Here is a 14,888-nt window from a genome sequence, read left to right on the forward strand (position 1 = left end):
ATTCAGGCATTCATAGAATTAGGCTTCTACAGCATGTGGAGATCCCTCAGGGGGGTGACAAGAATGTGATTGAAGTGGCCATTGGACCTTTCCTTTCCTATTCGTTGCCTCCATGAATGGCGATTCCATAAAGACCTAGCTGTAGGGAATAGGCATGGAAAACGAATTGGAAAAATGGATCCTGTCTTAAGAATGCAGTATAATGGCTGACCATCCATAAAGATGTTAGCAGCCTTTTCTTTTAAAAAGGATGAAAAAGATTTTAATAATGACAATATTGGTGGGCTTACACAAATATTTCACAGATGCAATGAGGTTGCACAAATGGCTGTGATGAGAGAGAAGGCATCATGCCAGTCTAATGGGTAATCATGATCTCTGCACTACAATGTTCCAGTGTTGAAAGCTTGTCTCACTTTTATGCCCAGACCTCTGCATGTCATTTCCAGCATAGAGCAAGGTGGTGTAAATGCACTCAGCATTACTGCTAGCTGGTTTGAACATGGTCGTCTAGGAATGCTAAGGACACAAAGATGAATGTCAGTTGCTTGATTGAGCTTAGAGTTATGTGTTTTGGGCTCTGCTAGGGCTGTTTTGTCCTCGTCTCCTAATTATTTAGTGATTGAGTGTTTACATGGCACAATCCTTTTGTCATGTCATTCTAATTCTGTATGACTATATGACTTTGCATTGATTTTTTTTTATTTTATTTGCAGTTTGGATGGGTTGACACTAGTTGCTGAAAGTCAGAGCTCATCTGCTGATTTTGGGCTATCGGAGTTCACAGATTTTGCAGAAAGTCACAAAATATATGATAGACACAGACACAGCTTTAATAGATTTAGAATATAATTCCATCCTGTTGGAGGATGTCATGCTTGATATTTTGAGCTGATTTTAAAACACATAAGTTGCGTACAAAATCGCATACTGTCTAGTTTGGTTTATAACATACTTCGTGTCTGTTAAAAAGTATGTTCTATAATATGGGTAGTATGTATGAAATTCATATGTACTATGTCCACCATAATGGTACTGTCACCTGACCTGCACAAATCCTCTCCCGTGGCCTCATGGGGTCAAGTGGGTCATCTATGTACATTTTGCCTTCCATGAATGCTATTGGTTTGGACATACTTTTTCGCACAGTTTTTCAGTTCATGAGTAAAACGAGGTCTGTATAAATTGATGATACTTGGATGTTTTGCTCTACAATGTAAATTACACAATTCATACTGAAAACGAAGTTATTTAATTTTTTTAAAAATGTATGTTTGTAATAACTAACTAAATAAGAATGTTTGGGGTGTGAGTGTGTGCAGTTTACATTGTACAATAAATGTTCAAGTATTGTCAGGTTATTTTTACCACAGACCTTACTTTATTTATGAATTGAAAGCCCTATTATAGGAAACCCATGGTGAATTTTTGTGGGTTTTGACGTCATGGCTGGAGCACACTATCATTGCATGGAAGATATTTTAAAGAATGTTAGGTTTGGAATGACATTAGGGTGAATAATGATATTTTTTGGTGCTCTGTCCCTTTAAGCCAGTATTTAAAAGCACATATCAGCACAATTCCTGTCAAATGTACATTGGGTTATTGATATGTCTAACTCTGCAAAATGTTTTTGAATTTATGTTTGTTGTTTGTATTGTTATTCCTGTGTTTTTCCTTGACTCATCCACTCCATTTGAGTACCTGATCCTCACTACCATCATTGCCAACTGCATCGTACTGGCCCTCGAACAGCATCTCCCTGCCATGGACAAGACCCCCATGTCTGAACGCCTGGTGAGCATCAGAATTCTCTGTTTTCTCATCATTCACTCTTGATTATTAAGGTTTCACATGTTTCACATTTTTTACTGAATAAGACTGCAACCATATATCTCAGGAGAGAGAAACAGCAATGACAATGCGTTCTGCGAAAAGCAGAGCAAGTGAGAGATAACTGTGTATTTGGCTTGCTTTTCTTTCCGCCCACACACCCGACATCCCCGCTGGAGTATATTGATTGATCATTTTAGCGGTCTTGCACTGGTTGGCGTGGGTGATCGTTGAGCCTGTTGGAGCGGAGGCTGTTATCCCACTCTCAGATTTCCCATCCAGAGCCACTGAGAACCACCCAAGCACTCCACACAGGAGCCACGTCTCTGTCTCATTAAAACCCTGCCTGCTGGGAACCATTGACGAATGTGTGCATAACGCTGCTTCTCCATGATCCGACCTTAACCCATACAGAGCAAGCTTTGATCCACTGCCTTGCTCTTATTCCCCCACTTGCAGTTGTGCCTGTTGAGTCAAAATGATATAAGGAAGTGGCTTCAAAGTGTGCTGTTGCACAATTAAACTAGGAACCGGACATGTTGGCGGATTAAGGTGGTAATAGTCTCTTTGTGAAGCTGAATATGCAGGCGGTGATGTTGGATTCCACACTCCCTGGAGGAGTGCTGCAATCACAGAAAGGAGAACAGCATGTGCCTATAAGGTCAATGGGTCCTCTCGAAAACAACTCCCTAATGCTAAAAATACATCATCTTATTCTTATTGTGTAGTTGTATAGGGTTTATGGGTTATGGAACACAAAAAGTATGTTTATGATGCTCTTTTTCATGGTGAATGTATTTCTTTTTCTTTTTTTCCCTGACAATTTATTTCACGTTTTTTATTTTATTATTTTTGGCATTTTTGCCTTATTATGATAGGACAGTGATTAGACAGGAAGCAAAGTGGGAGAGAGATGGGGGGGTGGGGATCAGGAAAGGTTCACGAGCCAGGACTCGAACTCGGGACGCCGAAGTGCAGCTCTGCTATATGTCGAGGCTATTGGTGCTGACCACCCTTCAACTTCTAACTAACTAACTAACTAAATTAATTATGCTTATTTGAAACATTTATGTTGGAAACGGCATTTATTTTAAATAGAAATCAATATAAAAGTATTTACTGTCATTTTAGTGAGTTCAATGAATCCTTTCTGAATAAAAGAATTAATTTCTTAAAATCTTGTTAAACTTATATACAAATATGTATACACACACACATGTGTGGAATATTCAAAAAAAAAAAAAAGAATATGTGGAATGACGGAAAGGAGCAGTATGGACGTTTTTACACATTTCCATGGAAGTCAAATGGGTTTGAAATGACTTTACGAGGGTGAATAAATAAGGACAGAATATTCATATTGGGGTGAACTGTTCCTTTAAGGACCTGTGTGTGATTTGAGACCGAGGCAGTCCTTAACTGAAGAGTTATTGCAGTTTTCATTGTTCCCTGTAGCAAGGGTTCAACCTCAACCTGTCAAATTCATCAACAGCTTGTCTGGTTATCACTGCGACGCAACCAATCTCCTACCTGTTGCAGAGCTACACTGGCCCCCCTGATACCCAAACACTACAGACAGGATGTTAATTTTTAATAAGCTCTATGGATCTATACATAATAGATTGAAATATGCTGTCTGCCACCACGCTCACTCATTTCTCCGCTCCCATAAATCATCCGTTATGCAAAACCTCACATCTGCTCCCGCAAGCACATTTTTGCCAAGTGGTTTCATAGAGACAACACGACAGGTGCTGTCTAGCACCACAGCGATAATTGGACTATTATTGAGAAAATATACACCAATAGAGTTTGACTTAACTTTGGGCACCTTAAGGGAGTGTTCGACACAAATTTAGTTTTTGTTTGTTTAATTATTTTTGTGTTTGATAATGAAATATTATGTAATGCATTACTGAAGGCACAGTTATTTTTACAGATAGTAGAGAGCTTTAACACTGCAGTGTTTTCCTTGCTGTATCAAGCTGTAATCATAAAACGGCATCATGCTGTTGTTATTGAAGACTGTCGTAAATAATTATATTGCTAGGGCAAGGTTTCCATCAAAAAAGAACTATAAGAAGACTTATTTGCAAGTGGGGTTGATAATTGCACTCATAAAGTGGGAGGGATTTCTGAGAGCAGAGCACTGGAGAGGTTAGTCCGGTGTAAGTGCCTGTAGAGCCGCAGGGCTCTGGTGACATTAATGGGAATGAGTTCAAAAGCAATGTGACATGCTGTAGTCAGGACTGATTCTCTTTAAGTACATTCATCTAACAGATTCCATGACACATACTTGGATTTTTTTTTTTTTCCAGTTTCACTTGGTTTCAGAATTTTGAGACTTTTTTTTCCTCTGAGATGTAATGTTCTGGTACTAACAGCATCCGAAACATTTTTAAATATATTATTATTGGGGGAAAATATATATAATATAATGATAGTCTGTTTAATAATAACATCTTTTCAATCACATAGAGCGTGATTTTTGCATCATGTCACATCTCTGCCTTCCCCATCACAGCACAAACCCATGCATCTTGACATTCTATGTGTGATGTGCAAAAAAGCGAAAATCTTCAACCTATATTCGCTATTCTGCTTTCTGTCTTTCTTCCATGCATCAATAGGCGCTCTCTTCTTTCAAATGCACAAAAACAAGTTATCCTTCTTTTTGCTCTCTCTTCCTGCAGGACGACACAGAGCCCTACTTTATCGGAATATTCTGTTTCGAGGCCGGCATTAAGATCATCGCCTTGGGCTTTGTGTTTCACAAAGACTCTTACCTACGCAACGGCTGGAACGTAATGGACTTCGTGGTCGTTCTGACAGGGTGAGTCCACAGCTGGGGAGGCAGAAACGGTTTCAAATGGATGCATATGTGTGTGTTCTATGTCTTCAGGAAAGTAAGGGATCGGATTTGTGTCTTTGTGAAAGTGCCTGTTACAAAGTGTTCTTGTCTGGTCCCCTTCTGTATCTGTGTAAACATTGCCCTCTGGCCGATCTTGTACTCCTAAAAAAAAAAGTTGAGAGTTTTCAGATATTGGAGCTCTTTAGCAGTATTCGTGCGGGATTCCTTTTCCAAATGATGTTTGAGTTACATGCCTCAGATTGCGTACGCTGTTTGCAATTGTCTGTAGTTTTTTTTTTTTTAGGTAGGAATAGGAGTGTCTTTTTGGATGTGGGTATTATGGAAGGTCATCCTGAAACATTAAGTATATATGTGAGGCAATTAAAACCTTGTGTATAATTAATGGGAGGATTTCATTATCTTTACGTCAGATGGGATGCACCAGGTAGCACAATAAGATTTGGCTTTAGCTACGGTATTTGACAAAGGTCAAAATAAATGAGGGGGAGCTGTTGTGAAAAATATGCTGTGCTTACAGATATTCCTATCTGGACACGATTCGATTTCTAAAGGGGACCGCTGTTTTTTTTTTGTTGTTGTTTTTTTGTGTGACAGGATTCAAATGAAGTTGGTCTGTGAAACACAAATTTATCTGACCTGTTCAGGGAAAACTAGTCCTGTCCGAATAGGGGTTTTGCTGTTGAGTAAAGTCTAAAATTTCCTGTTATTGCAGAATTACAGAGTTCTTCTGAGTTTTTCTAATCAGCAGTTATTTCTAGTACAGGTGAACTTTACTGCTTTTCTCTTTTTTCCCCCCCAGTAGTGAAACGGAGAAAGCTCTTCTTTTTTTTTTTTTTTTTAGATTAGACCATTTTCTTTTACGTGTCCAAATTCATTGTTGAAACATTTATAAAGAAAGAACTTACTACACTACCGTTTCAAAGTTGTGAATCAGTACAATTATCACAGTTTCCACAAAAATATTAAGCAGCACAACTGTAATCAACATTAGCAATATTTTTACTTAATATTTTTAATAATACATTTTTCTTGAGCACTCAATCAGCATATTAGAATGATTTCTGAAGGATCATGTGACACTGAAACTGGAGTAATGGCTGCTATGAATCACATTAATCAATTACATTGTTAAATATATTAAAATAATATTTTAAATGTGACATTTTGTTATTTTAAGTTGCAATATTTCACAATATTACTGCTTTACTGTATTTATGATAAAATCAGTGCAACCTTAGGGAGCATCCAGTGCATTACAAAAGTTAAATATGAAAATGGCAAATATGAACCCAAGTTGACACTACCATTCATTAGTTTGTCATAAGATTTTTAAAAAGTCCGTTACAAACTATTGAACGGTAGTGTCAACTTGGTTTCATATTTTTTCCATTTTCATATTTATATAACTTTTGTAATGCACTCAGGCTTTTTCCAGTGAATGTCCCAAATAATTACCACTTTTTATGATATTGAAAGTAATACCGTACTGCATTCAGTAATGGGTTTCATGCAGGTTTGGGTTTGTTTTTTTTACCTAATTTCTGTTTTGGTAAGAGCTCAATGCTAATAGCACTGGGCACACACAGTGCTAAGTTTTGAGGATAAGGTGCAAGCTATAATGAGCCCAAATTTATGTGCAGTATTTGTGCTATTTCAGCACATTTAATGTCTGGATAAGCTGGATTGCTATTGGTTAGTGAATAAAATCCAGGGGATTTTGTGATGAAATGCAGCAAGAAAAAGTTGCTCAGTTTTACTTGCTTACTTATCATTCAGTTTTTAAGTGGTGAAATATTCATGGTTCAGTGTTTCTAGGTGTTTCAGGAGGCGAGAGGGAAGTTTTTAACTTGCATACCTGTGTGAAGCTGTGCTATGAGCCAGTGCACTGCTGAGGTGCAATCTCTCTCCTGCTGTCTAGATCACCGATGCCGAGCTGCTATCTATGTGCTGCCCAAGATGATGAAGTAGAGTAAATTAAATGTTTCAAGTCTCCACTCAATAGTAATAGACTTGTAATATAGGCACACATTTAAATGTGGCAAATTAATTTCACAGAGACGATTAGCAGTTCTCATCTCACATGTCTAATACTCAGTGACTGACACTATGCTTGTATCAACATTTTTATATGTAAGCTGCTCTCAGTTTGTGAATATTTTACCTCCATATTGTTACTTTCTTCTTCTTTTTTTGTGTGTGCAAGGAACACACAAAAATATTATGCATGAAAATTTCATTTGGGGTATCTATCCCTTTAAAAGGGACCAGGTTTTGCTGTCAGATTTGTAACTGTAGTGCAATTGCATTGTTTATCTCCAGGTGGCTCTTTATATTGTGGTCAGTTTCAGTCCACAGTTTATGTTTGTCAAGCTTCAAATTACACTTTCAGAGACTGTGGATTTATGGAGCAGATAATGGCCATTCTGAAAATGGTCTTGACAGATAAATCAAAGATGGGCAGGGATTAAAAGCAGACGGAGTTAGAGGAGAATGATAGACTGTGATCATTTTAAAAGAAAGAAGAAGAGAGCGACAGCATAGAATGGATATAGATGGGTTTTGGGGATCGCGATTTAGTTGGAGATCTGAAACTTTGTGAGATGTATTTAAACCTTATCAGACTGGCGTATGAATATTAATGAGGTGTTTGTCCAGTACTGATTTGCTGACTGGGCCCTAGCCAAATTAGGTTTACCACTAAGGGCTGCACGATTTGTTAGCCAATCTTAGCAGTGGGAGTTTACATTACAATCTCAAAGCAAACATACCCCTTCCAATAGAGTGTTCAAATCAGAGGGCTAATTTCAGGGTAGAACTATTTATTTCTATACATTATAGCCATTTTTGATGAAAATAACATACTAAGATTATAAATGCACCTCAGGAAACATAAACTAATTTAAAACATGCCTTTCAAGACCCCTTAGAAGCATCTGTTTGGTTCATAAGCACTTATTATGGGAAGATGATTGGCACATGTTGCATTTCCAAATGCACATTAAAGCGACGCAAACTCAGTGCAGATGCAGAGATGGAGTTTGTGTGAAGCAGCGTTTACTTCAAAATAGAGCTAGATAATAATCACTCTAAAACGCACAGCATGAATACTGCAGCCTTTGTGATTTTGGTTTTTCGATTAAGTGTGCAGCCCTACCTCTTACCCTTTTTTGGCATGTTTGTAACATCCACAGGCATTATAAACAGTTGGCAGAGGCTTTTGCTTGGTCTAACAGTCGTTGTTTTATGCAGATTAGCAAAACAAGATTATTTTTTCACAGTTTATTCATTTTAAATGGCATCGCCATTCCCATACCCAGACATTGTGCTGATATTAGCTTTGGCCACTGTTACCTCGACAACAGCAGTCTGGCCCATGCTGTCCTCAGGCAACCCGGTTAGGCCTTGAGACAATGGCATGCTCTGTTCTTTTATATTTTTCAACTGTGATCGTCCACATCTGCCGCCCACTGCTCCTCTGATCCGATTCCTGCGAGACACTACAGATTTCACTCCCTGATGCATCATAATGGCTCCAGCACCATTAGCTAAAGCCATGTTCACATTGACAGTGATTGTTATTGCTGGAAGCCACTGTATTGTTTGTTGTTAGTAGGCGTTTGTGCCGCAAAATGCCCTAATTCTGCTGATCTACCTATAATCTAAAAACAAATGAAATATTATAGATATACACTCACAGAAAGAGAAAAAAACATTTTGGGTCTCTCCAAAGAACTTTCAGAACTTTTTCTTTAATGTGAAGAACATTTAATGATCTAAAGAACCTTTTTCCACTATAACAGTACTTTTGCCATTTCATCCATTCATCTTTCCGCTATCAGGCTATCTTCATCTCATTGTCTTTCCACATGCTGTGATGATAGTTCTGGTCGCATGTACTTTATCTGCTCATTAATTTAAAGATATCTTGGCTGAAGGTGAAATCTCAGTGGAGTGTCTTTGCTGTCTTTTTAGATTCATACTAAATGATTGTTAAGCTCCTACTGGAAACACAGTCATCATCGTGAGGATGATACTTTTAATGGGCGACATACAGAGCCATGAGACGCTGCCTTGGCAGAAGTGATGGAAAGGACATCACCTCTTTTTTTAAAAAAGAGAGACAGTTAAAATGAGCCAGATTGTACAAATGGGAAAAATGCAGACGCCAGATATCGAAAGGCCACGTCTGTCAATTTCACGACAACTGACATACAATTGTGAATGTACTCGGTTTCTTAGTGAATTACATTACAATCTTTGTGATTTGAACTTGAGACTTGTGTATTGTGTATTTTGTGTTTTGTTAAAGGGCTTGTCCATCATTCCAGACAGCATTTGTGTGGACAAAAAATCTGTGTAGTGCAAGATAAGTCATCAATGTTTTTCCAATTTCTTTAGTAATACATCCTGATATTGAATCTGATCAAGTTAGTCACCTTCCTGTCCGTAGAGGCAGGTTTGAGTTGAGACATGGAGCATGCTGAATTACAGAGTCGCTTCATTAGGTTTGGTAATAAACACAGTGTTTCAGAGCTTGCTGTGAATTTGACAGACACAGAGATCAAATAACACAGCACACTATAGATTTTCTAGATCAAGTAATATCAGTTATTTGACACTAGAGTGCATGTATATGTGTGCATGGGTGTGTGCAGTGGTTTCCACATCAGAAGAATAAAGGATGTGATGTTTGCCCATTCCTTTTCTCTCCTCTCCGTTCCATTTCTCAGTAAGTGTCAACCCGAGCTGGCCTAACCCTGACTTAACTCAATATTCAGTTGTTTAATGAATAGGCCGGTGTAACGGTGTTGCTCTGGGCAGCAGCAGACCTTTAATCTACAGCCATCACACAGCAAAAGCCTCTAATAGGAGAATAAATCTCCTCCCCTCCCCACTCTGAGGTTCAGATCAATAGTACAATGTCCAGCAGGAACAAAGCGAGAAAAGCAGAGAAGGGAAGAAGATGAAGATAGAGTAGTCTTCTGACGGAAATAAACAGCAGACCATTTGTAGTTGTGATTTTAGATCGGTTTTGTTTGTTTTTTTGCTTTTTGTTTTTGCTTTCTTTTAGTTTAGTTTTGTTTTGTGTTTTAGTTTTGTTTCATGATTTAGTTTAGTTTAGTTTTTGCTTTGCTTTTATTTTATATAGGACCAGGGCTTAATTTGTGCCGGAACAAGCCGGATCCGGATCCGGCACCTCATTGTGTCGGATCCCCCTCCTCACGCACCAATATGAAAGACGTTTGTGCTGACCTATTGTGCATATATGAAAAATCCTCTATAAATGGCCGCACTTGCGGCACATCTACATTTGAAATAAAGAACCTGAGCGCGCAAAAGACGCGACATTTGAATTTCTCTGCTCTCACAAGACATAACGCACGGATCCAATAGCCTATACACGTTTTCTTTCTCAACTGTTCACATTTACTTAAGAAAAAACCTGGATACTCGCCAGGATGGCCATTTTTGCGTAATTTTGTGTGTGTTGCGTGGCTTTGGATGTGACTGTGAGCGCTCAGCCTCGAAACCGCCTCCGGAACATGCGAGTACCGATTGGCTTAAAAAGACGTGCAGTTTTGTGACGATGCAACAATGACCCGATTAAGCAAGTGACAATTCTATCAACTGTCCTGAAATGCGAGCGAAAGTGTTGGATCAGCGACAGTGTGCAGCAGCTCGTTGTATTGCAGGCGAGATGCACTGATGTGAAGCCGCTTTGAGAGAGTGAAAGAGAGAAGACACGGTCCAGCTGAATCACTCACGCTGTTTTCAAATGACTGATTTAATCTGCTAGTTTTTGTGGATTTATTTACTCATATAACCTACTTGCTATATTGAATAAATGTTTGCAGGAATTTCCCTCATTATAAACTTGAAAGCTGCGGGGGGTAAAACTATGTGATATACACACAATCCCCCATGAAATTCTGGACAGGATTAATTATGACTCTATTACAGAGATTTGTGAAATAAAATTCCATTTATTTTTTATTTTTTTTATTTTTTTTCAGGCCTGGAAATTGCTTTCAAAATTTCATGTTTTTTTCCGGTTTTTTATGTACGAACCCTAATAAAAGCAACTGATGCACACTGTTAAGCACTTAAGCTGGCCCACCAGTGTGATCGGCTGAATGCTCCGTTTTGTTCCAGGACCTCGAAATTCACAAATTTAGCACTGTATAGGGCCTAGGTGAAACACAAAAATATTATTTATTTTGAAGTTTGGTCACCTTTACAACTGATTCACAGGATCCCTATGTAGTGCCCCTAGCATTAGAAGTGTAGCATTTTGTTGCTCGTACAGCTTTGAATCAATCCAGTGATACCTCCTGATCCCATTTCTCACTAATTTCCTGTCTTTTCTCTACTTTCTTTGTCAATAATAGTGGCAGAAAGCCCCCAGGTTAGGGCTTTGTATTGCAATTTTTTTATATATAATTTATGCATTATCAATGTACATCAATTTGATACAATGTATTATCACAATAATGTAATTGTATTGTGATTTAAACTGAGGCAAACATGATAGATTCCCAGCTATATCAAATTTCTATTTCTTTTGTACTCATTTAGCCAAATTCTGTACTTAAACCGTTGGAAAAGATATGCATGCAAAATAAAATAAAAAAGAATCAATGCAATATCATGAGAAAGAGATTGAGAAAAATAAAATAGCATTACATCTGCTTTCTATTGGTATGTGTGTTAGCACTTTGATTTACCTTGCTCTGAATGGGCAGAATGTTACGCTTGATGGAATGTTACGCCGATGGCAAAATCCTCATTGGTCAACACAAGTTCATTTGAGCCAATCCAAACGAACCCTCGGGTCAAATAGGTTCCTCTCTAGTTCAGTTCAGAAACCTGGTACTCCAGTATCTACAGTGGATGCTTTTCCTCAGCTTGTTACCATGGTTACAAGCCCACCTCCCCCTTTCTGTGGTCACAGGCGGTTGAACATTCAGCCAGTAAGTAACAACCAAAGCCGCGGTTGACCTCATCTGACCTTTAATACCGCTGTGATGTCTTTGTGGAAGTCATTTAAAAATGGCATTAATCGTCCTGACAGCACCCAAGGCCCAAGCAGCACGCTAGTACTATTAGCTACCTTTGCCTTAACGATGATTGTTTGGCTTCTTTAATTAGCTTGTTTTACAGCTCCAGGGCCTGGTAGAGTGGATGTTTCCATGTTATCTCTGTCTATCTCACATCTGTCCGTGTTGACGTCAACTCTTCCTCGCAGGTTGAGACTGAGCGGGTTGAGTTGATGGCATAGTCTGTGCTTGTTCTTGGTTCTTTATCCCACTCAGAATATTCAGGACTCCGATCAGGGCTGAGGCCGCTTATCCAGGAACACAAAGTGCTGACTTCAAAGAGTCGTGTTCAATTCTGCTGTCTTTCATGTGTTTTGGATACAGCGAGACAATGAGTGGCTTCAAAGTGGTAGGGACCTGGCCTTGCTTTGTTTGTGCCGGAGTCAAAGAGATTCATAATGGAGTACCATTTGAACGTGTGCCAATGTCTCTTGTTGCGCAGACAGACAACAGCAGGTCCTGCTTACACTTTGAAGGTTATTAAAATGCGTGTGTATGTGTTTTAAAGACGTTTCACTCATAACCAAGTCAGTGTTTTTGAGCAAGTCTTTAAAGAGATTGAATTGGCCTACTTTCAAATTCTACACTCTTGTAAAAAAAACAAACAAACAAAATAAAAACAATGAATCGGAGTACCAAAGGTGTACACTATGTAGCTATCAATCTGTCGGTCATCCAGTCATTCTATCATTTTGTCAGTTGTTCTGTTGGTAGTTCTACCATTCTCTGTCGTTCTTATGTCACCATGTCTTCTTCTGTGTTGTTCAGTCTATCATTGTATTATTTTGTCTGTTGTTCTGTCATACTGTCAATATCATTCTATCATTCTGTCTGACATTCTATCCGTCTGTCATTCTGTCTGATGTTCTATCCATCCGTCCGTCCATCCGTCCATCCATCCATCCGTTTGTCATTCTATTGTTTTCTCATTCCTTAAGGCCTTCAAATGTTCAATTTTCAAGTCTTTTCATCCCCCCCACCCCCACCCCCCCAAACCTACGAGTAAGGCTTTGTCTAGCCAACATATGTCTTGACAAACTTTGCTTTTGTAGTTGTATTACCCCATATTTTTGGTTTCCTCACTGCGTGTTGATCAGTGATGCACAGTGTGGATTTTTAAACTGTTGCAGGAAGGTAGCAGCTTGTCCCAGCCGTTCCTCTATCAAGTGAAGCCCTCTGGGAATGTTTCTCTCTCTCTCTCTCTCTCTCTCTTTCTCTGCTCTCTTTGACTGTACTTCTCACCTATTGTGTTCTTTTATCATCGCTATGCTTCATATCTCTCTTGCCTGATGCCAGCCGTATGTTTCCAACTGTGAATCTAGACCCTTAAGACACTCAGCAGAAAGAGCACAGTAAAGTGAAAACAGTAGTGTGGTAACATTTAATAAAAAGAAAAGTACAGTAACATCTTCCTATGATGTCCCTTGACACGTGTCTTTTTTGGAAGCACAATGCTCCCAGGCCATGAGAAAGGCAGTTTTGACTGGCATTTGATATGGCGGGAGGCTGCAGGCCTGGTGCATGTTCCTTTTCTCTGCCTCTCCACAGCAGGGTGCAGAAGGGTTTCGGCTTCACTTGAAAACTATTTGTAACCCTGGACCACAAAACCAGTCATAAGGGTCAATTTTTTGAATCATCTGAAATCTGAATAAATGAGCCATTGATGTATGATTTGTTAGGATAGGATATTATTTGGCTGAGATGCATCTATTTGAAAATCTGGGATCTGAGGTTGCAAAAAATAAAAATATTGTGAAAATCGCCTTTAAAGTTGTCCAAATTAAGTTCTTAGCAATGCATATTACTAATCAAAAATTTACGGTAGGAAATTTACATTTTAAATATCTTCATAGAACATGATCTTTACTTCATATCCTAATGATTTTTGGCATAAAAGAAAAATAATTAATTTTGACCCATGCAGTGTATTTTTGCCTGTTGCTACAAGCACAACCGTGCTACTTATGACTGGTTTTGAGGTCCAGGGTCACATTTGTGCTGTAATCTCACAGCTTCTCCTCTCTGTTTTCAGTCTATTTGCATTTCTCCTCCAGGCATTTGTTTTTCCTCAAAGGGCTTTACTTAAGGATTTAGTTCAATCTCCAGTCAATACCATGTGTCAAATAATAGGTATGTTCAGGTCTGTACAGGGGCATAGTAAAAATTTGCATAGTTATCATTGATTATCTTCGAAAAAAAACAGTCCAAACCCCTTTTTGTTGGATTAGTTGGACTAAAATGTGTATTTCCTCTTACTTAGGAAGAATGCCAAGTGGCTTATGCACATCATTTATGTACTGTCCAACTTTATAATTTCTATCATTTGTGTTGCTGGCCAGATGGCACACTTGCCCTGGACTTCTCAAGCAGAGAAGCTTTCAGTCTCTCACTCTTTTATTTCAGAATTCCAGGTGGGAAGTGACATTTTAGTCATGTTATGTTAGTATCATTAAGATACTACTTTAGTTTTTATAATAATTTTGAATTGTTCTTTATTTTTTTTATTTAAAATTTTAATTTTAATTTGAGTTTTGTTTTGTTTTGTGTTTTGTCATTTTTATTAGTTTTTCTTTCAAATAAATGTCTATATGTTTTTATTTATTAATTTTTATTTTAGTTTTAGTGATTTTAGTACATCAATTGAATCTAAATGAAAATAAGCAAGCAAATAACCTTTGCAATGAACTCAAAACATGAGTTTAAGTTAATATGTATTGTATTTTATTTTATTTTAAGTAATTAAAATGTGTGGTGTTGTTTTTTTATGGTTTTAGTTTTAGTTTAGCTAACAATAATAACCCTGTCGTGAGTAGTGTTAGCTCTTGTATAAATTGCTTGTGTTGCAGCTCATTTATATCTTTGGATAAAAGCGTTTGGTTATCCAGACTTTTTAGCTATTATTTAATAATAATTGTTATTATTTGCAAGTTGTGTTACAGGTCTCTTGATCAGCTTTTGGCCAGTTCTACCTGATGCCATGCATAGTGATTGCAGGAAGTATATTGTATTAAAATTAAGCAATAAACCACAAGAGACCAGGTTTCACAATGATTTTACCATCATTTAAAGCGTGATGTAATGCAATG

The 14,888-nt window shown here is 38.1% G+C and overlaps 1 protein-coding gene across 12 annotated transcripts in view; it reads left to right on the forward strand.

The window, feature by feature from the left end:
• cacna1bb (calcium channel, voltage-dependent, N type, alpha 1B subunit, b) overlaps nt 1–14,888 on the forward strand; it is a 126,337-nt gene that overhangs the window by 1,850 nt on the left and 109,599 nt on the right. For all 12 annotated transcript variants that reach the window (XM_058759179.1, XM_058759178.1, XM_058759185.1 and 9 more), the window contains 2 exons: nt 1,691–1,797; nt 4,527–4,666. In XM_058759179.1, the coding sequence (XP_058615162.1) occupies nt 1,691–1,797; nt 4,527–4,666 (247 nt within the window). The remainder of the gene's footprint in view (nt 1–1,690; nt 1,798–4,526; nt 4,667–14,888) is intronic.

The sequence above is a fragment of the Onychostoma macrolepis genome, chromosome 21 (assembly GCF_012432095.1).
Source record: "Onychostoma macrolepis isolate SWU-2019 chromosome 21, ASM1243209v1, whole genome shotgun sequence".
In the NCBI taxonomy this organism is placed as follows: Eukaryota; Metazoa; Chordata; class Actinopteri; order Cypriniformes; family Cyprinidae; genus Onychostoma; species Onychostoma macrolepis.